This window comes from Perognathus longimembris, chromosome 1, assembly GCF_023159225.1.
Source record: "Perognathus longimembris pacificus isolate PPM17 chromosome 1, ASM2315922v1, whole genome shotgun sequence".
In the NCBI taxonomy this organism is placed as follows: Eukaryota; Metazoa; Chordata; class Mammalia; order Rodentia; family Heteromyidae; genus Perognathus; species Perognathus longimembris.
Window position 1 is genome coordinate 70927240 of NC_063161.1, and position 23962 is coordinate 70951201.

The 23962-nt window shown below is 44.6% G+C and overlaps 1 protein-coding gene across 2 annotated transcripts in view; it reads left to right on the plus strand.

Moving 5' to 3' along the window:
* The first annotated feature begins 2188 nt into the window (after positions 1-2188).
* Positions 2189-23962, plus strand: part of Agfg2 (ArfGAP with FG repeats 2) — a 37020-nt gene continuing 15246 nt past the window's right edge. For both annotated transcript variants that reach the window (XM_048368301.1, XM_048368308.1), the window contains exons 1-5: positions 2189-2549; positions 14616-14709; positions 15334-15449; positions 17417-17570; positions 18661-18826. In XM_048368301.1, the coding sequence (XP_048224258.1) occupies positions 2329-2549; positions 14616-14709; positions 15334-15449; positions 17417-17570; positions 18661-18826 (751 nt within the window). In that variant the 5' untranslated portion in view covers positions 2189-2328. The remainder of the gene's footprint in view (positions 2550-14615; positions 14710-15333; positions 15450-17416; positions 17571-18660; positions 18827-23962) is intronic.

A 23962-nucleotide genomic window follows, 5' to 3' on the forward strand; every position in this document is an offset into this window, starting at 1 on the left:
CCCCAGCCCCAGGATCAAGATTTTGAAGCCAGCCCAGGCACGAAAGACCATGAGACTCTTATCTCCAAGTAACCACCCAAAAGCCAGAAGTGGAGCTGTGATTCAAGTGGGAGAACACCAGTGCTGAGTAAAAAACCTAAGGGACTGGGCCCAAACCCTGAGTCCAAGCCCCAGGGCCAGCACCAAACAAAACAAAAACAAAACATTTGCTTTTTATCCCCCAAGTCACTCAGGTTCTGTGACTTAACTGTGAATGGACAAGGTGTCCTCACCAAAGAACACAGCAAGGGCTCCATCTGGCCATCTGGGGCTCCTGTTACTAGAGTAATGGATTTCCCCATGCTGGCCGTGCTCCCTCTGATTATGAGGAAGAAATACAGTTGTTGTCCCTGATATGACCTGGGTGGAACTGACATGGGAGGAGGATGAATCCTTTAGTTTCCCTTGCTGGACCACACCCAGTGACAAAACTACCAGAAAATCTATCAGAGTTTGATGTATATTCTAATTTTTTTTTCATTCACTACTAGTGTTAGGCCAAGCTTTCCAATTTGTTCAGTCTCAAGATGGAAAGAAATAGTCCTTGACTAACAAGGAACTACAGGAGGGATGGGTAGCACTTAGAAGTTGTGAATTCTGAAAAACATTCAGAAGGAATGTTAAAAAATGGGCCAACCTGGGTTCGATTCCTCAGTACCACATATATAGAAAAAGCCAGAAGTGGTGCTGTGGTTCAAGTGGTAGAGTGCTAGCCTTGAGCAAAAAGAAGCCAGGGACAGTGCCTAGACCCTGAGTTCAAGCCCCAGGACTGGCAAAAAAGCAGCGGGGGGGGGGGGGGCGGGTGGCTAAGATGTCCTATTGCATATCTAGATGTCACTTAGAATGACCATCTTTTTTTTTTTTTTTGGCCAATCCTGGGGCTTGGGACTCAGGGCTTGAGCACTGTCCCTGGCTTCTTTTTGCTCAAGGCTAGGACTCTACCACTTGAGCCACAGCACCACTTCCAGCTTTTTCTATACATGTGGTGCTGAGGAATCGAACTCAGGGCTTCATGCATGCTAGGCAAGCACTCTACCACTAAGCCACATTCCCAGCCCCTGGCCATCTTTTTTTTTTTTTTTTTTTTTTTTTGTGTGTGTGTGTGTGTGTGTGTGAGAGAGAGAGAGAGAGAGAGAGAGAGATAACTGAGGCTTGAACTCAGGGCCTTCATGCTCTTGCTTGACTCTTTTATTCAAGTGTAGTGCTCTACCACTTGAGCCACAGCTCCACTTTCAGTTTTCAGGTGATTAATTGGAAGATAAGAGATTCACAGACTTTACTGTCCAAGCTAGCTTTGAACCCAGTTCTCAGCCTCCTAAGTAGGTAGGAGTACAGGTATGAGGCACCCTTGCCCTTGACTCATGCTTCTTTGTTTTCCATCTGCTTCTCTCCTTTAGAATGTCAGTTCCACAAGGGTAAAGACTTTGTTTCCTTGCTTTATTTCTTCTGTCTAGAACATTCCTGAAAAAAAGAAAAGAAAAGCAGATATTCAGAAGAGTCTGTCAAATGAATAACCAATACTATTCTATAACCATGGTGGTTAATAGCAAAGTTTCTAAGATCAGGAGACTCATTAGACCCACTGGCTGAGCCTTGGGTCTAATCTTACTGTAAAAGGAGGATCCCACCTATGGCGTAGGGTAGTAGTAAATGAAATAGAATTTATAAAGACCTCTCTCCTCCTACTTTCTTCCAGTCTATTCTATAGAACAACTTCTGCTGCTTTGGCTGTCAATCTACGCAGTCCACAGTAAGCTTTGAAATTTGGCGGGAATTATCATGGTGGGGGGGGGGGTAGAGCTGCGCATGCGCAGGACACCGCCACTAGCTCGCCCGCTAACTTTGCGGCCTTGACAGCCAATCAGAGTCAGCCTAGGAACCTTGGTGCCTACAAGTCGCCAATTGAAACCAGGGGGTGGGTCGAAGTTGAGTCGGTGGCGAGAGGGGGCGGGGACGAGGAGCGGGCACGCACACTTCTTGCAGCCGGTGTCTCTACCAGCCAATGGGAGAGGTCGAAGCCCTGAAGGCAGTGGGGCGTGGCGCTGGGGGCTCGGGCAACCGGAGGCCGCCCTAGAGAAAGCCAATCAGAGTGAGGAGGTGGGAGAATACTAGCCAATCAGCGTGCAGGACAGGCGAAGCTGGAGGCGGCGGAGGCTCTCGGCGACGCTGCTGGCTCCGGAGCTTCTGTCAGGGTTGCCGGGCGTGCGAAGGCGGCGGAGGCGGGAAGCGGCCGGCGGTTGAAGGGAGCGATTGCGGACTTGGAAAGGGAAGGAGAGAGACTGAGCAGTGATGGTGATGGCGGCCAAGAAGGGCCCAGGCCCAGGTGGCGGGGTCGGCGGGGGCAAGGCGGAGGCCGAGGCGGCCTCGGAGGTGTGGTGTCGCCGCGTGCGGGAGCTGGGCGGCTGCAGCCAGGCCGGGAACCGTCACTGCTTCGAGTGTGCCCAGCGCGGGGTCACCTACGTGGACATCACCGTGGGCAGCTTCGTCTGCACCACCTGCTCCGGCCTCCTGTGAGTGGGCCGCCGCGGGTTGGGGGTGGGGGTCAGTTCGGGAATGGGAGGACAGAGGACGGCATGGGGGTGGGGACGGGCCTCGGAGGATGGGGGTGGGGGCAGGGTCGGAGGGCTGAGGGCGACCAGGGATGTCCATCAGAGAACACCGCACCTGCGGGGATGTCGTGAGGGGAGAGGAGAGGAGAGGAGGACTGGCTGGAGCCATCGCGTTGCAGAGGTGAGGGTAGGGGGTGAGGACAGACACGGCAGACTTCCCGGAAGGAGGCGAGGCCTACTGCAGGTGGGGAGGGAGAAAGTGGGCAAGAATTGAGAGACCCAGGTGGCAATAGACGGATTTAAGGGACACTTTTAAAAGGAACTTCGTGGATATGGAAAGCCAAAAAGGCGAAGAGTTTAGGTTACCTGGGATTATGGTAGAGTGCCTGTTTTCCTTGGGGCCTCACGAGTTGTGTAGTGCAGAAAGCAATGGGAAAATAGGTGAGTTAACCCAGGTTGTTAGCCTGTTAGTGGCAGATCAGGAGCGTAGGTTCAGGTGTAGATACTATTCTTGCACGGCTCTGGAATGCTAGCACGATTATAGACTTCAAGATGTAGAATGATATGAAAACCAATGGATTATTCTGTAGAGAGCTTAGTTTTTCCAAAGGCCTGGGGATTTCAAGGATCCATCATTTTATTTTTCTTTTACTTTTGTGCAGGTACTGAGGCTTGAAGTCAGGGCCAGGGCGCTGTACCTTAGTTTTTTTTTGTTTAAACTCAAGAGCAAAGCCTCTCTCTCTCTCTCTCTCTCACATTGAAGATAAAAATCTAATGGACTTTCCTGCCTGGGTTGGCTTTTTACCACAATCCTCAGATCTCAACCTCCTTGAATAGCTAGGATTACAGGTGTGAGCCATTGGTACCTGTCTATTTATGCCTTTTAGTTTCTCCTTGCCATACTAAGTCTTGGTGGTAGCCTTCTTGTATTATCTGTCTTGTTACCCCTGGCATTGACACTGTATTTGGTCATGCCAGAGCTACTTTGGAGCATTGACTTTAGTTTTATACTTATAAAGTAAGGACCATCTACTTAGGAAATTATTTGATTAGATGCATAGTTTAACATCTGATGTCAAGCCTACATCTTTTTAGAAGTTTGTCTAGGGTGTTTTTTTTTGCCTGTTTTTTAAAGCATTATTTTAATACACCGTTGTTCTGTTTTAACAAGCAAAGCTCCCTTGTTTTTATATGCTTAGGAGCTGAGAAACAAGCAGTATTGTTCTTGTATGACAGATGGGCGAGCAGAAGCAAAGCAAGGTTTAGTAACTTATCCAGTGCCATATGGGGGTTGCTGTTTTCAACATTTGTTGTTTCATATTAGTTATGATTATGGCAGGCCAAAAATGAAGATCCAGGCCTCTTCTAAGGTACAATTTGAGACTCTTTTTTAAAAAATTATTTATTTGCCAGTCCTGGGCCTTGGACTGTTCCTGGCTTCTCTTTGCTCAAGGCTAGCACTCTGCCTCTTGAGCCACAGTGCCACTTCTGGCCGTTTTCTATATATGTGGTGCTGGGGAATCAAACCCAGGGCTTCATGTGTGCTAGACAAGCATCCTACCACTAAGCCACATTCCCAGGCCTTGAGACTATTTCACTACTCAATTTTTACCTACTTTATCCAGTTTCTCTGGGTGTTATGCCAAATTTCCTGATATGTTCTAAGGATGAACTTGATTTTGATCTAAGTAAAAGCCATTGTGGCTCTTGGGACTGGAATTTAGAACACAAACAAGAATGACATAGATGAGACAGAGACTCAGTTGAAGCAAGAAGACTGAGACTAGGGCAATTACTCTGTGCAGAGGAGGAGACATATAGGGTATTTTATAGAGAAAAGTAGAGAATCTGGGAAAGGAAAGCAAAGCAAGAAGCTTACATTGATGGTCTAGCTGAGATAGGGCCTAGGAGGAGAGTATCAGAAAATAGTGTTAATTCATTTCAGTGCAAATCTGGAATGGTGTAAAAGATAAAACTGCCTAAATGGGAAGGGCTGATGTTGTTCTCATTGTTTTCTAGCTCTTGGATAGAGCTCATAAATAACATTTCCTATCTATGAGGAATGTCCTGCAGTCAGTACAGAAGGAAGGCCAAGGGATGTAGGCTATGTTAAAAACCTGATTTATTTTTACCAGCACACAGTTTGCAAAAACCTTATCACTTTTTCCTGGACTCTTGTTGGGTTCATGGACAGAAAGTCAAACGTGTGATCTGAGCCTACACTGGATGGAAGTGGCTGTGCACAAAGATGCATAGTTTTTTAATAAAGAACCCCAAAAGGCCTGGTTCTTTCAGGTGTTTATATCTCAATCTGGGTGGGGCTTAGTTCCTTGGAGCTTCTGTTCCCCTGGTCTGGAGTGAGAGGGATCTGCCAACCCTTTTGAAGCTTCAAAAGGGGTATTTTTGTTTGTTTGTTTTTGTTTTTTTGGCCAGTCCTGGGCCTTGGACTCAGGGCCTGAGCACTGTCCCTGGCTTCTTCCCGCTCAAGGCTAGCACTCTGCCACTTGAGCCACAGCGCCGCTTCTGGCCGTTTTCTGTATATGTGGTGCTGGGGAATCGAACCTAGGGCCTCGTGTATCCGAGGCAGGCACTCTTGCCACTAGGCTATATCCCCAGCCCCCAAAAGGGGTATTTTTTGGCAAAGAATTTTGTTAAAGCATGAAAATTGCTCAGGGGATGATGTTTGAGGTAAGTTTGGGGGGAATTTTATTTTATTTTATTTTTATTTATTTATTTTTTTTGGCCAGTCCTGGGGCTTCAGGGCCTGAGCACTGTCCCTGGCTTCTTTTTTTTTTTTTTTTTTTTTTGCTCAAGGCTAGCACTCTGCCACTTGAGCCACAGCGCCACTTCTGGCCGTTTTCTGTATATGTGGTGCTGGGGAATTGAACCCAGGGCCTCATGTATACGAGGCAAGCACTCTTGCCACTAGGCCATATCCCCAGCCCGGAATTTTATTTTAGTGTTGAGAAAGTGAGAAGTGAAGCCAATCCCTTTTCAGCAGGAAGAACAGTGAAAGGTCACAGGCTAGACCTGTGAGCCGGCATAGTGGCACACACTTGTAATCCCACCACTTGGGATCTGAGACAGGAGAAGTGAGATTTCTAGGCTAGACTGGACTACATAGGGAGACTGTCTTAAAAAAATAAAAAAAGAGTTGGGCCAATGAGAGCGAGGGTTTCCTTGGCTATAATTTGCCTGGGTTCTGGTGGTACTTTTCATTTGCTAATTGGAGTTCTAATTAGCAGGACTAGGAAAAGGAATATAAATCCTTTGGAAGGGTCTTCCAGTGTTACCTCTGTCATTTCTGTGGGGCCTGGAGGAGCTAGTAGCTGGACCACAGGTGGAAGATGTGATGCAGGAGACACTTCTTGCTTGTTGCTAAGTGAAGAGAACACACCCAGTCCTGTGGGCTGATAGAAATCCAGCCCATAGCAGCACATGGACCACTTAGCATCTTTAGTCCACATGGTTGGTTATGCAAAGATTAGGATGGGGAAAGTAAAATGGTGGCAGGCCAACAACCTGTACTAGGATTCATTCAGTCAATCAACAATTTTTTACTCAGCACCTGTCGAGCTGCAGGTTAAGTGTAAGGAACTGGAGATATGGTAGTCATAAATAAAACAAACAGGACACTGGTCCTACAAACAGGACACTGGTCCTAGCTATTCAGGAGGCTGAGATCTGAGGATCCCAATTTGAAGCTAGCCCAGGCAGGAAAGTCTCTTATCACTAATTAAGCAGCAAAAAACTGAAAGTGGAGGTGTGGCTCAAGTGGTAGAGTACCAACCTTGAGGAAAAAAAAAAAGGTCAAGGGCGAGTGGGAGATCCTGAGTTTAAGCCTTAGAAACTGTGTGTACATGTACACATGCACAGGCACGTTAAATCCTTTTGTGTATACTTGTGGATAGTATGATGGAAAGAAATTATCTTTTTGAAAATTTCCCTCAAGCATCTTGAAGGGAAATTTTGAAATCTTATCTCTATAGTCCTAGCCACGGAAAGGAGACCTCTGGAAGGAGACCTCTGGATTGGTTTTGCTTGTTTGCTTGCTTGTTTTTTGCCAGTCCTGAGGCTTGAACTCAGAATTTGGATGCTGTCTCTGAGTTTCTTTTGCTCCAAGATAGTTTTCTATCACTAGCTAAAGCTCTACTTCTAGCTTTTTTGGTAGCTAATTGGGAATAAGAGTGTTATGGACTTTTCTGCCCAGGCTGACGTAGAACCATGATCCTCAGAGTTCAGCCTCCCACTTAACTACCAATACAGGTATAAGCCAGGTATCTGGACCAATCAGCATTATTTTATTTATTTATTTATTTATTTTTGTCGGTCCCGGGGCTTGAACTCAGGGCCTGAGCACTGTCCCTGGCTTCTTTTTGCTCAAGGCTAGCATTTTACCACTTGAGCCACAGCGCCACGTCTGGCTTTTTCTATATATGTGTTGCTGAGGAATTGAACACAGGACTTCATGTATACAAGGCGAGCACTTTACCACTAGGCCACATTCCCAGCCCCTGAGCATTATTTTAAAGGCAAACTTTCTGAGCCAGCATCAATGGCTTATACCTGTAATCCTAGATATTCTGGAGGCTGAGATCTGAGGATATCGGTTCAAAGCAAACCCTGTCATAAAAGTCCGTGAGACTCTTACCTCCAGCTAACCACCAGAAAAACAGAAGTGGTGCTGTGGCTCCAGTGGTAGAGCGCCAGCCTTGAACTGAAGAGCTCAGGGATAGCGCCCAGGCCCAGAGTTCAAGCCTCATGACCAACAAAAATATAAAAAAAAAAAATGCAAACTTTCTGTAGACTGTCTTAAAATGTGTCTGCCTGTGAGATCTGAGGATTACGGTTCAAAGCCAGCATGGGCAGGAAAGTCCATGAGACTCTTACCTCCAGTTAACCACCAGAAAACCGAAAGTTGTGCTGTGGCTCAAATTGGCCTTGAGCAGGAACGCTCAGGGACGGTGCTCAGGCCCTGAATTCAAGCCCCATGATGGACCTAAATGAATGAATGAATGAGTCTGCCTATTAGGGAGGCGTATTCTGGGGGCGAGTATGCAGAGTTGCCAGGTTCCCCAGATAGTTGAATTAACTGGTAGAGAGCAAAGTTAATTGCTCCAGCCAATGGTACATTTCCACGTGTTAATATTGGTGGATGCTGTGAATATGCCTTTATTCTTACATGGATGATTTATTCTCATTTTTTCAGCCTCCCCCCCCCCCCGCCACTTTCTTTTTTAATGAGAAATATTTTCTCAGCTGTAGCAAAAACCTGTAGCGTTGGTGTGAGGGCTGGAGAGAGGCTGCTGGCTGCTGCCGTTTCTAAATTTGCATACATGCTGCCACATTTGTAGGTCCCAAATTTGACCTACTTTTAATTATTTGGTTTTCTTCCAGTACCTAATTTCCTTAACCTGGATTCATATCCTTTTAATTTCCTCCAATATAAGCATATGCTTGTTTGTTTATAGTTTTAACTCATCTAGTGGAGAAAGAAGCTACTATTTGATGCTTAAGATGAGATAAAACAAGCCATTCACAATGGATGCTGGTGGCTCACACTGCCAATCTTAGCTGAGGAGGCTGAGATCTGAGGACCTTGGTTCAAAGCCAGCCTGGGCAGGAAATCTAATAAGACTCCCTTCCTTCCTTCCTTCCTTCCTTCCTTCCTTCCTTCCTTCCTTCCTTCCTTCCTTCCTTCCTTCCATCCTTCCTTCCTTCCTTCTTTTCTTACAGTCCTGGGGCTTGAACTCAGGGCCAGAGCACTGTCCCTGGCTTCTTTTTGCTCAAGGCCAGCACTCTACCACTTGAGCCACTGCACCACTTCTGACTTCTGGTGCTGAGGAATCGAACCCAGAGGTTCATGTATGCAAGGCAAACACTCTATTTCTAACCAGCCAGAGTAGAACTATGGTTCAAGTAGTAGAATGCTAGCCTTGAACAAAAATATTCAGGGACAGCATCTAGGCCCTGAGTTCAAGCCCCAGCTCCAGCACAAACGACAAGAAAAAAACACTAACCACTAAGCACTATCTATTTCCAAAGCGGTGATTTAAATATTCTTTTTTGTTCTGGTTTGCCTGAATAACTCTATAAATCGTCGTTGTTTTGTACCAGTACTGGAGGTTAAACTCAGGTATTGTGTGCTGCCCCTTAATTTTTTCACTCAAGGCTGGCGTTCTACCACTTGAGCCACAGCTCTGGACCAGCTATCAAGAGATATGCTTTTCTTTTGTGACAAGCTCCTATATTACATATATCCTTAGTTTCTCTGTCTGGCTTGCTAGTAGTGATTGCTAGTTAGAGCTTTGTCTCTCTCTTTTTTTTTTTTTTTAAGTTCTTTTTTTTGGCCAGTCCTGGGCTTGGACTCAGGGCCTGAGCACTGTCCCTGTCTTCTTTTGCTCAAGGCTAGCACTCTACCACTTGAGCAACAGCGCCACTTCTGGCCATTTTCTCTATATGGTGCTGGGGAATCGAACCCAGGGCTTTCAGGTATACGAGGCAAGCACTGTTGCCACTAGGCCATATTCCCAGCCCCTAGAGCTTTGTCTCTTTTTGGAGTGGGGTGAGGTGGGTAGTAGTGGGATTTAAATTCAGGACCTCTTACTTGCCAGGCTAGTGCCCTACTAGGGAACTTTAAATTTTTCCCAGGTTGGTCACAAACCTTGATCCTGGAGATCTCAGCCTCCTGAGTAGCTAGGATTATAGGCCTGAGCCACTGGTACCCGGCAAAATTAGGACATTTTTATCTCTGTGGAAGGAAAATATAGTATGTTGCTTTCAATAATTCAGTACTTTTCCATCTTTCTGGATTGGACAGGTACACGTGTAAGTTGTCCTTGTTTAGTCCTGGTCCTTCTTCCTGCTCTCTTAGCTTCCATACTGGGCAGGTAGACTGACAATTACACTAAATACTGATTTAGGCACTTTACTGTAGAGGTTCATGAATAACTCATAAAACTCCTAAGAAAGTAATAAATTACTGAAAGAAATGGAAAGAGGAGCTGGGAATGTGGCTTAGTGGTAGAGTGCTTGCCTAGCATGCATAAAGCCCTGGGTTTGATTCCTCAGTACCACATAAACAGAAAAAGCTGGAGGTGACGTTGTGGCTCAAATGGCAGAGTGCTAGCCTTGAGCAAAAGAAGCCAGGGACAGTGCCCAGGCTCTGAGTTGTCAGGACTGGCAAAAAAAAAGAAAAAAAAGAAAAAACAAACAAACATAAAAAAGGATTGAAATTGAAACTGGAGAGGAAAGTAGCCAGTAATATCAGGCCTGTACTTAGCTCTACCATGATAGGAAGGCTCGAGAAGCATAGGATATAGGGTGAAGCAGAATTTAGGAAGAGGGCTGCTAAACTTAAGTAGAATTGACCTTGAAACAGGATAAAAGGAGAGGTTTCTTATCCCTAATAGAGACTCTTGGTTTGAGTCTGAGAAAAGAGCTAAACAGAGACAGGAGTAGGAGTCCTAGGAGCAGAGACACAACCCACAGTGTATGAATTCCAACACAAATATTCAGAGGCCAGGAATTCCAAGTTCAAATCTGGTACAAATGAAAGAAATTGGGGTACTAGGTGGAACTGGGTTTTTTTCCACTGTTGACCTGGCAGAACATTCTTATCTGAGCAGCTGAGCAGGTTTGATATTTTTATGAAGCAAAATATAGGCCAGCTTGAGGCTAATGACCACAGAAGAGCAAGTATTTGTGGAAATATTTGTGTGCTTAGTAGAACCAAAGGAGAGGGGGAGAGGAAAAGGGAAATGGGCAGATGGAGCAGGTATATGTGCAAATGATTTCATTTGCCAAGAATTTTGGAGCATGTCAGATTTTTTTGTTTGTACTGGGGCTTGATCTTAGGGTCTAGGTGGTATCCCTTAGTCTTTTTTTGCTCAAGGCTGGTGCCCTACCAGTTTAGTCATACCTTCTGGCTTTTTGCTGGTTAACTGAGATAGGAGCCTTATGGATTTTCCTGCCCAGCCTGGACAGAGATTCTCAGATCTCATCTTCTAGCTCCAGACCCTCAGATCTCAACCTCCTGAGTAGCAGGAGCCACCAGTGCCCTGTGAAAAAGAAACTAGAGAAAGACCACGTGACTTGCTTAAGTAATGTCCTTGCTTTCTTTCCACTGGAAAAACTTGCCCTATTCTGGCTGGGCAAATACCTTTATCTTGGTATTTCCCCTAGCACCTCCAGGGTGGAAGTAACTGGAAGGATTTAATGTGATCACTGAAGGGCATTGCCTCTCTAGCTTTCTCCTCTTTGGAAAACCTGAGTTAACAGTTGGGGGACAATGAATACACTTGGTTAGGAGGGTTGGGTCTTGTTTAATTCCAGACCAATGACTCACATCTGGCCCATCACATGATGCTGGACCAGACCCAAGGAAATGCAACACACCTAGACCATTTGCTTTCAGCTGCTGGCAGGAGAGAACTCCTTTCTAAACTGCTTCTCTCAGCCAGCAATGGCCTCCCTATGATTCAGAAAGAAGTACTCTTGACTCTGACTCATAGGCCATGTCACTAGGCCCTGTTCCTGGGCTACACAGTGTTGCCTTGTCAACTTCTCCCAGCCCCCAAACTGTGGCTCAAGTTATACATAATCCATTCCACAGACATCAAGGTCAGAGAAGTGCTTTTTGTACTGTACTGTGGAAACGTCTTGTTCCATCACATTTCATTTGGCCTAGAGCACTTAAATCATTTCTTATTTCTCTGCCTTGCCTTTCCTTCTGTCACCCTCCTCCCCTCCCCAAACACCTCTCCAGTTCCAGCTCAGTTCTGTTGTTCTAAGCATCTGCTTGTGATTGATTCCTAGGTAAGCCCTCCCCCCATCCCCCTAATAAGGAAGCACACTTCTGTGTACACTTTGCTAACAGTTCCTGATTATCCTTTCAGGAAATGTCAATGACTATCTGGTGATAGGTTCAGAGTCTGTTTTTCTAGTGTAAACATAATACCTTTTGCCAATCCCATGACCATTTCTCTTCCATCCCTCCCATTTCTACATCCTAGAGTGCCATTCTGCCTGGTCTATTGGTGACTGACTAAATGGCATCTTACACACACACACACACACACACACACACACACACATACACACATATGCACACATTATACACACATATCCCAGTACCAGATACTGAACTCAGGGCTTAGAGCTTGCTAGGCAAGTGCTCTACCACTTGAGCCATGCCTCCAGTCTTCTTTTTTCCTTTTTTTTTTTTTTTTTTTTGCCAGTCCTGGGGCTTGGCCTCAGGGCCTGAGCCCTGTCCCTGAGCTTCTTTTTGCTCAAGGCTAGCATTTGAGCCACAGTGCCACTTCTGGCTTTTTCTGTTTATGTGGTGCTGAGGAATCAAACCCAAGACTTCATGCATGCAAGGCAAGCATTCTACCGTTAAGCCATATTCCAGCCCCACTTTTTTTTTTTTAAGTTTACTTTTTAGGTAAGAGTCTCATGCTTTTGCTCTGGCTTGCCTCCAACCATGATCTTCCTGCCTCTACTGCCTGAGTAATTGGGATTATAGACATGTGTCACTATGTATCTGGCAAGAAGCCTTCTTGGTCCTTTCCTTAAGCACCTGGTAGTCAGAAACTAGGTCTTACAATTTTTGTACCCTCCTCCCTGCCCCCAGATGCCTTAACATGATGCCTTGTGTTTTAGCAAAGTAAAGATTTGTTAGTGAGAGGTCAAAGAGAGGACTGAAGCAGGGCACCTGTGGCTCATATCTATAATCTTAGCTTCTCAGGAGGCTAACCTCTGAGGATCCAGGTTCAAAGACAGCCCTTGCAGGAAAGTCCTGAGACTCTTTTTGTTATTGTTGTTGTTTGCTTGTTTTTTGTTGGTAGTATCTTGAACTCTTGACTTGAGCGCTGTCCCTGAGTTCTTCAACTCAAGACTAGCACTCTACCACTTGAGTCACAGCGCCACTTTCCAGTTTTCTGGTGGTTAACTGAAGATAAGAGTCTCACGGACTTCCCTGTCCCCTGCTCGGGCTGGCTTTGAACCATGATCCTCAGATCTCAGCCTCCTGACTAGCTAGGATTATAAACGTGAGCCACTGGATCCCTGAGACTCTTTTTTTTTAAAACCAGCCCTGGGGCTTGGACTCAGGGCCTGAGCACTGTCCCTGGCTTCATTTGCTCAAGGCTAGCACTCTGCCACCTGAGCCACAGCATCACTTCTGGCCATTTTCTGTATATGTGGTGCTGAGGAATCGAACCCAGTACTTCATGTATACGAGGCAAGCACTCTTGCCACTAGGCCATATCCCCAGCCCCCCCATCCCCCAGAGAGTCTATCTCTAATTAACCACCATCACCACCACACACAAAAAAGTTAGATGTAGAGGTATGGCTCAAGTAGTAGAGTGCCATCCTTGAAAGAAAAACCTAAAGGACAGCACTCAGGACAGATTGTAGGGACAGTGAAAGCAACTCTAGCCATGCTTCAAGGAGGCCTGGAGGGGCTGGAGGCATGCCACAGGGGCAGAGTTTCACCCAGTGAGGGAAAGGGCCGGGTAGTGAGTTGGAGTTCCTGTCTTGGACCAGAAAAATAAAAAAGCCTAGACTTTTGGGTGAGGAGAGCTTAGGGGCTAAGGTGAGAAAGAGTAATGGAGAGAGCATAATAGCAGGCTGGCTAGAATTAAAAGCCAAACCCAACCCAGCCATTAATGAGATAGGCCTTAGGAGGGAAAACTGGACGGTCTTAGAAATGTGATCCACAGGGCCTTGAAGCAGATCATATTGAAGAGCTATTGTTTGATATATAGAGTCAAAGACTTGCTCTTGGCTTTCCTGCTCTCCCCTTTCCTTCCAGCACCAGCCCCTTTGATAATGCTTATTTTGTGTGAGAACATTTTGACAGCCTATATTTGAAAATCAAACAGCAGACTTGCTGAGAATGACCCAAAGGTAGCCTCCTGTGTCCTGTCCTTTGTGAGAATCCCTTAGTAAGTAGTTGAGCATCCATAAGAACAACCACCCAAGCTAGGTGCCAGTGGTGCATGCCTATAATCCTAGCTGCTCAGGAGGCTGAGATCTGAGGATGGACTCTTATCTCAATTAAACATCAAAAAAGCCAGAAGTGGAACTGTTGTTCAAAGCTCAGGGACAGCACCCAGGCCCTGAGTTCAGGCTCCAGGATTGTACCCCAAAACAAAAGAAAAGAGAAGCCACCCAACTCAATTCACCCTGTACTGTGTCATCTGCCCCTCCCTCCCCCCATCATTTAACACTGACGTATTCACTGCCTGTCTTCCGAATTTGACCAAGTATCCAGACTATGTAGATCGCCATGCGTACAAATAAGTGTTTTGTTTGCTTCTTCTCTCCTCCTTTTCCCTCTGTGTTCCTCAGGACCCTAGTCCAGGTTTATAGCCTTTGTTCCATACCTGGGTGGTTGGTTATAAGAGCACCTCCACATCGCACACCTGCAGATGGCCAAGTCCCTTACCAGCTTTCTGCTACTTGGTCATTCTGTCCTGTCTTTGTTAGTGTTGTGGGGAATCATTGCAGGCCTCCATTTTAGCCTTTTTCTGGTGTGAGGAACCTTGAGATGTGCTACAAAACTAAAACAATGACAAGGCAGGAAATGGAAGGAGGTCATGTGTCTGAATTCCCAGAAGTAGCCACACAGCCTGAACACCGGACACTCGACCTGTGGGGACTGAGCCAGGCTAGTGGGGATGTGTGGATGGCAGGTTCTGCCCCCTTCTCCAGAATCATCAGAGCACAGTATGTTCCTGACTCTCTTCCCTGGGTCTCATTCAAAGTCTCCAGAATATCCTCTTCTTTCTTGGAATCAGGAGGTAGTGTTGAGTAGGAGTCTTTATCCTCCTTTTCCCTACTTTAGGGACAAAACCCAGGTAAGCACCCCATCACTGAGGTGTGTCTCCAGCCTGGGGAAGGGGGCTGGTTCTGTCAGAAACTTTGCTTAGATGCTGTTCTCCCGATCTCCCTCCCTCTGCCCCTTCCCATAAGCAAACCTGCAGTTCTCACTGCATTGTACTTGCTCTGCCTCCCTCAGGAGAGGCCTGAACCCCCCCCATCGCGTTAAGTCCATCTCCATGACAACATTCACGGAGCCTGAAGTGGTGTTCCTGCAGTCCCGTGGAAATGAGGTGAGCTGCCACAGAGGGCGTGGGTGGCCCACTCTCAGAGAAATGATCAAGGCCTGGGGTTGGAAGATCACAGACACACTCCCTGCCAGCCAGGAAAGTTTTACCTGAGCATTGCAGAAAAACAAAACCAAAAAAAGTTTTCTTTTTTTGGGGGGAGGGGTCCACATTTTTTGAGTATGTAAAGTATCTTGTCTTATGTTTAGATGTATATTTATACAGAATCTTTAGGGGTTTTGTTGTTCTTCTTCAGAGTTGGCACTCTGCCATCTGAGTTTCACTTCCAGTTTTTTTTGGTGGTTCATTGGAGATAAGAGTCTCATGGACTTTCCTGCCTGGGCTGGCTTCAAACCACGATCCTCAGATCTCGGCCTCCCGAGGAGTTAGGATTACAGGTGTGAGTCACCAGCACCAGCTGAATTAATTATTATTATTGTTATTATTATTAATCTAAGACTTGACGTCTGTGAAAAGAGGGATCGTGTCTGATTTGTAGGCATACCCAGATCTTAGACCTGTATCCAAATCCGTAACTCTTTATTGATGAAGACATTGAACATGGCACATTGGGAAAGCTACATTTGGAGCATTTTTCATATTCCATGCTTGTGGACCCACTCCCTTCAGGTTTGCAGGAAGATTTGGCTGGGACTCTTCGATGCTCGGACATCCTTAATACCAGATTCTAGGGATCCTCAGAAAGTAAAAGAATTTCTCCAAGAAAAATATGAGAAGAAAAGATGGTAAGTAGGAGGAAGGACATTGCTGTGGTGACATATTGCTAAGACATGCTTCATCTGGCAGTCAAGTTTCCAAAGTAGGATTTGGGCTTCTCTCAGAGGCCAGCTTTAGGTGAAGACTGTTCTACTCAGATTCAATTAGGGCTACATTCTGACTCTAGAAAAACAAATTGACATGAAAGGACCTACTCTTAGCCACTGACTTTGTTGTTTTTGATGTCTATCCTTTAAAGAGACTATGGACTAGAGTACCAAAGTAGACTTGTGCTAACTAGCTTTGTGGGTTTTAAAAAATTGTTGTTGAGTTTTTTGTTTTTTCAAAATGGATGGATCAAACTCAACCTCACATTGATACCACAGTGTAGCCCCCCAACCTTTTTTTTTTTTTTTTTTTTTTTTTTTGGTGCTGGTCTTGGGACAAACTCAGGGTCTAGGCACTTGCTCAAGGTTAGCACTCTACCACTTGAGCCATCAGCACCCAGCTAGCTTTATGCTATTACCCCATCATTCATTCATTGTTTATAGGTAATCTGTTTTATAGGTGAGGAAAAGAGCAGCTCCATTCTCCCTTACCTTTTCTCTCCCAAAGTTTTCCTTCATGTTGTTTGATCTTTGGGCATGCACTGGTAGGGGGAGGCTTGTGACTGTTAGGTGAAGAGAAAAACTGCAGGAATAAGGAGATTGACATAGATAAAACCACATAATGAGTACTCAGTCAGCTTGTCCCAGAATTAAGATGCTTCTAGAATAGGGACCACAGGTGCTTTGGTAACAAGAGGTTTTATCAGAAGCAGCAGGAACTAGAGGACAGGGTAGGTTGGGAGCACTGAGCGGGAGGCGCAGACCCGTTCCAATGCAATGTAGAAGAAAGAACCTGAAGACACACCAGGAGGGAAAAGAACAAAAAGTTAGGAAATCAGCATCATTGCATGTGTTATCACTTCAAATCCTTTTTTTTTTTTTTTTTTGCCAGTCCTGGAGCTTGGACTCATGGCCTAAGCACTGTCTCTGGCTTCTTTTTGCTCAAGCCTAGCACTCTACCACTTGAGCCACAGTAGTACCATGTCTGGCTTTTTCTGTGTATGTGGTGCTAAGGAATCACCCAGGGCTTCATGTATGCGAGGCAAGCACTCTATCATATTCACCCCCCAGATGGTTTTAAAGTAATAGAAAATAGACATAGTAAGATGAGCACCCGTGGCTCATGCTTGTTATCCTAGCTACTCAGGAGGCTGAGATCTGAGGATCTGGATTGAAAACTAAAAGCTAGCCTGGGCAGGAAAACCTGTGAATTCTTATCTCCAGTGAACCACCAAACGGTTGCAAGTGGACGTATGGCTCAAGTAGATCAGCCTTGAACGAAAAAGCTAGGGGATAGCGTCCAGACCCTGAGTTCACACTCCTGTACTGTGCACACACTAAGTAAATACATTAAAATAAAAGTTTAGAGTAGAAAAGAAAAGATACAACACAAACGAACCAAATGTTTCTGTATGAAATGAACATCAAGACATCCAAGGGGGAATTGGGGGCATGGCTCAGTTGTAGAGTGCTCAAGGCCCCAGGTTCAATCCCCAGCACCTCAAAAAGGGAGACAAAGAGAGACACCCAAGAGTCTGCACAAGGAAAACCTTGGTTATGTTGCTAAATTCCCTTACACCTAAAAGACAAGGAGAAAAAAATCCAGGAAAGCTGGGAATGTGGCCTAGTAGTAGAGTGCTTGCCTGGCATGCACAAAGCCACAGATTCGATTCCTCGGCACCACATAAACAGAAAAAGCCAGAAGTAGTGCCATGGCTCAAGTGCTAGAGTGCTAGCCTTGAGCAAGAAGAAGCTCAGGCCCTGAGTCCAAGCCCCAGAACTAGCAAAAAGAAAAAAAGAGAAAAGACTAACGTGTTTTACCAAACAACTAAGCTGATCATGGTCTGAAGTTTTAGCTGTGTCTTTAGCTTAACTGTTCTTTCTCAAAGGTATGTGCCCCCAGACCAAGTCAAGGGGGCTGCTTGCACCAAAGGTGGGGCCCCCACCCCTGTCCAGGGCTCCATCCCTGGAGGAAAACCCTTGCGTACCCTTCTTGGGGATCCTACACCGCCCCTCTCAGATGCTGCCTCCACCTCAAGTCAGGTAACTTTCTTCCTTCCATGTTTCAGTTGTGATTTGGATAAAGAGACACATGTCCCCTGACTAATAAATCAGACACTCTAGGGGAGTGGCAGAGAATAGGGCCAAAGCTGTAGCACCCTACAGCACTTCAGCCCTGCTGTCGCCTCTGGAACTCTGGGAAGAGCACAACAGGAAGTGACATTGAGAAGAGTCATGAGTATCAACTCCAGAGCTAGGTGCTGGGGCTCACCCCTGTAATCCTAGCTACTCAGAAGTATGAGATCTGAGGATCACTGTTAGAAGTCAGCCCCAGCAGAAAGTCCATAAGATTCTTTTTATTTTTAAATTATTTATTTATTTATTTTTATTTTTTGTCATTTGTGGGGCTTGAACTCTAGGCCTGGGCGCTGTCCCTGAGCTCTTCTGCTCAGGGCTAGTGCTCTACCACTTTGAGCCACAGTACCACATCCAGTTTTCTGGTGGTTAATTGGAGATAAGAGTCTAATGGCCTTTCCTGGCAGGGCTGGCTTTGAACCATGATCCTCAGATCTCAGCCTTCTGAGTAGCTGGGATGACAGGCTTGAGCCACAGCACCTGGCCATAAGATTTGTATTTCCAGTTTTTACCAGCAAAAAGCCAGAAGTAGAGGTGTGGTTCAAGTGGTAGAGCACCACACTTGAGTTGAAAAAGCCAGGGGAGAGTAGGAAGCAAAATGTTCAAGCCCCACTACAGGCACATGTGAGCATGCGTGCACACACAGACACACACAGGTATCAACTCCAAGTATGACCATTTTCCTTCAAGGAAGCACAGAAGGGGCTGGGACATTGCCTACCAGGGAATTGGCAGCCATAGAGCAATGCTGGGCTCATCTATCTGTTGCCTTGGCTAATATACTCTAAAATGTGTGGTTCTTGGAGCTGGGGGCAAGGATGAACTGAGTGTGGAGAGATGCTAAGGTACCTTGTGCTTGGGGAACCACTTAGCTGAAGGTAGTTCCTCTCAGTACTCTCCATTTTCCTGGAAGAATTTAGATAAAAGGGTATGTCTGTCTGTCTGTCTGTCTGGGTCATGGCTGGATTCTAAGTGTTGCTTACAATCCTTCTCCCAGTCTGTCAACCAGTCTCAGACCCGGACAGTCCAGGCCCGGGGCTCCCAGCCCCCTCCTCACTCCTCAGCTAAGAAAGCCAGCATGGACCTCCTGGCTGACATTGGTGGAGACCCTTTTGCTGCTCCCCCAGCAGCGCCAGCTTTTGCCGCCTTCCCAACTTTTGGGGGTAAGTGCTGAGAACCTCCCTCCCACACAAACACCTCTGCCACCAGACTTGGTGGCCTTGGGGGCATCCCACCCTCCCCGGCTCTGGATCTCTTGAACATAAGCAGCATGGCTGGAAGCACTGGGGTAGAATAAGATGACCAGGGTTACACAATTCACAATACACAATTCACAATAGCCAAAATTTGGAAACAACCCAGATGCCCCTCCACAGATGAATGGATCCAAAAAATATGGTACTTATACACAATGGAATACTACATAGCGATTAGGAATGGTGAAATATTGTTATTTGCAGGGAAATGGTCAGAACTCGAACAAATAATGTTGAGTGAGACAAGCCTAGAACACAGAAAACAAAGGGGCATGATCTCCCTGATATATGACTGTTAACAAAGGGAGATGGAGAGACAGTAGAGACCAAGTCTGTGAACACTGTATATGTGCTTGATACATTGTATACTGCATATGGGTCTACCTGACCTAGACAAGGGATGGGAAAACAGGTTGTAAGATATCACAAGAAATGTACACAATGCCCTACTATGTAACTGCACCCTCTTTGCACAGCACCTTGTAAAAAAAAAAAAAAATTTATGTTCAATTGATAATAAAAAAAATAAAATAAAAAAAAAAAACAAAAAAAAAAAAAAACAAAAAAATTTTTTTTAATTTTTTTTTGTAATTTAATTTATTTATTAATTGAACACAAATTTTTTGACAAGGTGTTGTGCAAAAAGGGTACAGTTACATAGTAGGGCAGTGTGTACATTTCTTGTGATATCTTACACCCTATTTTTCTTTCCCTTCCCTAGGTCAGGTAGACATATATACCATACACAATGTATCAAGAACATATACAGTATCCACGTGGCCAGGCCCAAAAAAATTCGCCTAGGGCTTTAAATGTAATGTCGATATTAGACAATATGTCGACAGTACAACAGTAGTCTTATATGAACGTACATACATAGCTTTTGGGCTATTGTATTCCACTGAGAGGTCAATTTTTGACCTTTATATGTTGAGTAGTTGTTTGGTTTTAGTTACATAATGTTGGGTTGCTGCCCCAATCCTGTGGGAAATACCATTTGACAAGCAGTTTTTGGTTTCACAGACCTGGTCTCTACTGTCTCTCCGTCACCCTTTCTTAACAGTCATATATCAGGGAGATCATGCCCCTTTGTTTTCTGTGTTCTAGGCTTGTCTCACTCAACATTATTTGTTCAAGATCAGACCATTTCCCTGCGAATAACAATATTTCACCATTCCTAATTGCTATGTAGTATTCCATTGTGTATAGGTACCATATTTTTGGGATCCATTCATCTGTGGAGGGGCATCTGGGTTGTTTCCATATTTTGGCTATTGTGAATTGTGCCGCAATAAACATGGAAGTACAAATGTCTTTTTGATATCTTGGGACCTGCTGTTCAGGATAGATGCCTAGGAGTGGTATGGCTGGGTCATAGGGTGGGTCTATATTGAGCTTTTTGAGAAACCTCCATACTGTTCTCCAAAGTGGTTGTACTAATTTGCACTCCCACCAACAATGGAGAAGGGTTCCTCTTTCCCCGCACTCCCTCCAGCATTTGTTGTTGCCTGAGTTCAGAGTATAGGCCATTCTAACTGGAGTGAGGTGGTATCTCAGGGTTGGTTTTATTTGCAGTTCCTTTACTACCAGGGATGTTGAACATTTCCTCATATGTTTCTTTGCCATTTTTATTTTTTCTCTTGTGAAGTCTCTCTTTAGCTCCTTTGCCCATTTCCTAATTGGTTTATTGGGCTTGGAGGGGCTTAATTTTTTGAGTTCTCTGTAGATGACAGATATTAGGCCTTTGTTGCTGTGCTGGTAAAGATCCTTTCCCATATGGTTGGCTGTCTTTCTGTTTTGGTGGCTATGTCCTTAGCTGTGCAGAAACTTTTTAATTTGTAGTAGTCCCATTTGTTGAGTCTCTCCCCTATTTGTTGTGCCCTGGGACTCTATTCAGGAAGTTCCTTCCTGTGCCTATAAGTTCTAGCGTCTTTCCTACTCTGTCCTTCAGTAGTTTCAAGGATTCAGGTCTGATATTGAGGTCCTTGATCCATTTTGAGTTGATCTTGGTGCATGGTGATAGGCTTGGGTCTACTTTGAGTTTTCTGCATATGGCTGCCCAGCTCTCCCAGCACCAGTAGTTAAAGAGACTATGTTTATCCCATTGTATGTCTTTAGCTCCTTTGTCGAATATCAGCTGACTGTAAGAGTGCGGTTTTATTTCTGGATCTTCAATTCTAATCCATTGGTCTTCCGATCTGTTTTTAATACCAATACCAGGCTGTTTTTGTTATGATGGCCCTGTAGTAGAGCTTGAAGTCTGGTATTGTGATAGCTCCCGCACTGCTTTTTTTGCCTAGAATTGTTTTGGCTATTCTAGGTCTTTTGCTGTTCCATATGAATTTATGGATTGCTTTCTCTATTTCAGTGAAGAATGTGACTGGGATTTTGATAGGGATTGCATTGAATTTGTATAACAATTTGGGCAGTATGGCCATTTTCACTATATTGATTCTGTCTACCCATGAGCATGGGAGGTCTTTCCATCTCCTTGTGTCTTCTTTGATTTCCCTTATTAGATTTTTATAGTTCTCATTAAATAGGTCCATCACATCCTTGGTTAAGTTGATCCCTAGGTACTTTATTCTTTTTTTGGCTACTGTAAATGGAATTGTTTTCATAATTTCCTTTTCTGTTTGTATATTGCTGGTGTACAGAAAAGCTGCTGACTTTTGTGGATTGATTTTGTATCCTGCTACTTTGCCAAAATGGATAAACCAGGTGTAGGAGTTTGGGTACTGAGTTTTTTGGGTCCTTCAGATATAAGATCATGTCCTCTGCGAATAGGGATAACTTGATTTCTTCCTTGCCGATGTGTATCCCTTTGATGTCCTCCTCTTGCCTTATTGCTATGGCTAGGGATTCCAGCACTATGTTGAAAAGAAGTGGGGAGAGTGGGTATCCTTGTCTTGTTCCTGAGTTTAGGGGGAATGATTTAAGTTTCTCTCCATTTAATATGATGTTAGCAGTTGGTCTGTTGTATATGGCTTTTATTGTTTTGAGGAATGTTCCATCCATTCCTGTTCTCTCCAGAGCTTTTAATAAGTATGGATGTTATATTTTGTTTTTTTGGTTTTTTTTTTTTTGGCCAGTCCTGGGGCTTGGACTCAGGGCCTGAGCACTGTCCCTGGCTTCTTTTTGCTCTGCCACTTGAGCCACAGCGTCATTTCTGGCCGTTTTCTGTATATGTGATGCTGGGGAATCGAACCTAGGGCCTCATGTATATGAGGCAGGCACTCTTGCCACTAGGCCATATCCCCAGCCCTGGATGTTGTATTTTGTCAAAGGCTTTTTGGGCATCGACTGAGATAACAATGTGATTCTTGATTTTAGTTCTGTTTATGTGGTGAATTACATTGATTGATTTACGGATGTTGAACCATCCTTGTGACTGTGGGATGAAGCCTACTTGGTCATGATGTATAATTTTCTTGATCAGTTTCTGGATCCTATTAGCTAATATTTTATTGAGGAGCTTTGCGTCTGTGTTCATTAGTGATATTCGTCTGTAGTTCTCTTTTTTTGTTGGGTCTTTGCCTGGTTTGGGAATGAGTATGATATTTGCTTCATAGAATGAGTTTGGGATTTCTCCCTCTGTTTCTATTTCACGGAAGAGTTTGAGGAGTATTGGTATTATTAGCTTCTCACTAAAGGTTTTATAGAATTCATTGGTGAATCCATCTGGGCCTGGGCTTTTCTTTGTTGAGAGGTTCTTGATTACCCCCTGTATCTCGCTGTAAGTTATTGGTTTATTTAGTTGATTTATTTCTTCTTGGTTCAGTTTGGGCAGTTTATACTTCTCTAAGAATTGATCCATTTCTGTAAAATTATTGTTTTTTAGTGAGTAGAGGTTCTGGAAATAGCTCCTTATGATTGTTTAAATATCGTGTGTACTTGTAATTTTTCCGGTGAAGTCCCTGATTTTATGTATATGAGTCTCTTCTCTTCTTTTTTATGTAAGTCTTACGAGGGGTCTGTCAATTTTATTTATTTTCTCAAAGAACCAGCTTTTAGTCTTATTTGTTGAATGGTCTTTCTATTTTCAATCAGATTTATCTCTTCTTTAATCTTTGTGATCTCTCTCCTCCTAGTCATTTTAGATTCAATCATTTCTTGTTTGTCCAGTTGTTTTAGTTTCATCGTGAGGTTATTCACCTGCTCTGCTTCCATTCTTTTAATGTGAGTGCTGTGGGCAATGATCTTGCCCCTCAGTACTGCCTTAGCTGTGTCCCATAGGTTTCTTTGTGATGTATTTTCATTATCATTGTGGCTTATGAATTTGTTAATTTCATCTTTAATTTGGTCTGTGGCCCAAGTGTTGGATAATAGTGTGGGGTTTAGCCTGTTATTGAGGGTTACCTTTAATCCACTGTGGTCAGATATAATACATGGGATGGCATCAATACTTTTGTATTTGCTGAGGTTCTTTGTGTGGGCTATGACATGGTCTATTTTGGAGTATGATCCATGGGCTGCTGAGAAGAAGGTGTATTGTGTCTCTATAGGGTGGAAGATTCTGTATAGATCTGTCAGATCCATTTGGGATATGGTGTTACTTAGGTCTTCAGCTCCTTTGCTGATCCTCTGGGTGTTGGATCTGTCTCTTGGAGGGAGTGGGGTATTAAAGTCACCCACTATGATTGTGTTTGGGTCTATCTTGTTCTGTAGTTCTGTAAGAATTTGCTTGACATATGTAGGGCCTCTTTTGTTCGGTGAGTATACATTTTTCACCGTGATGTCTTTTGTTTTGTTTTGTTTTTTTAACTAGTCCTGGGGCTTGGACTCAGGGCCTGAGCACTGTCCCTGGCTTCCTTTTGCTCAAGGCTAGCACTCTGCCACTTGAGCCACAGCGCCACTTCTGGCCATTTTCTGTATATGTGGTGGTGGGGAATTGAACCCAGGGCCTCATATATACGAGGCAAGCTCTCTTTGCCACTAGGCCATATCCCCAGCCCCTCACCATGATGTCTTGATTCTGGATTTTTCCTTGTATTAAAATGTAGTGTCCTTCTTTGTCTTTTTGAGTTGATTTTAATGAAAAGT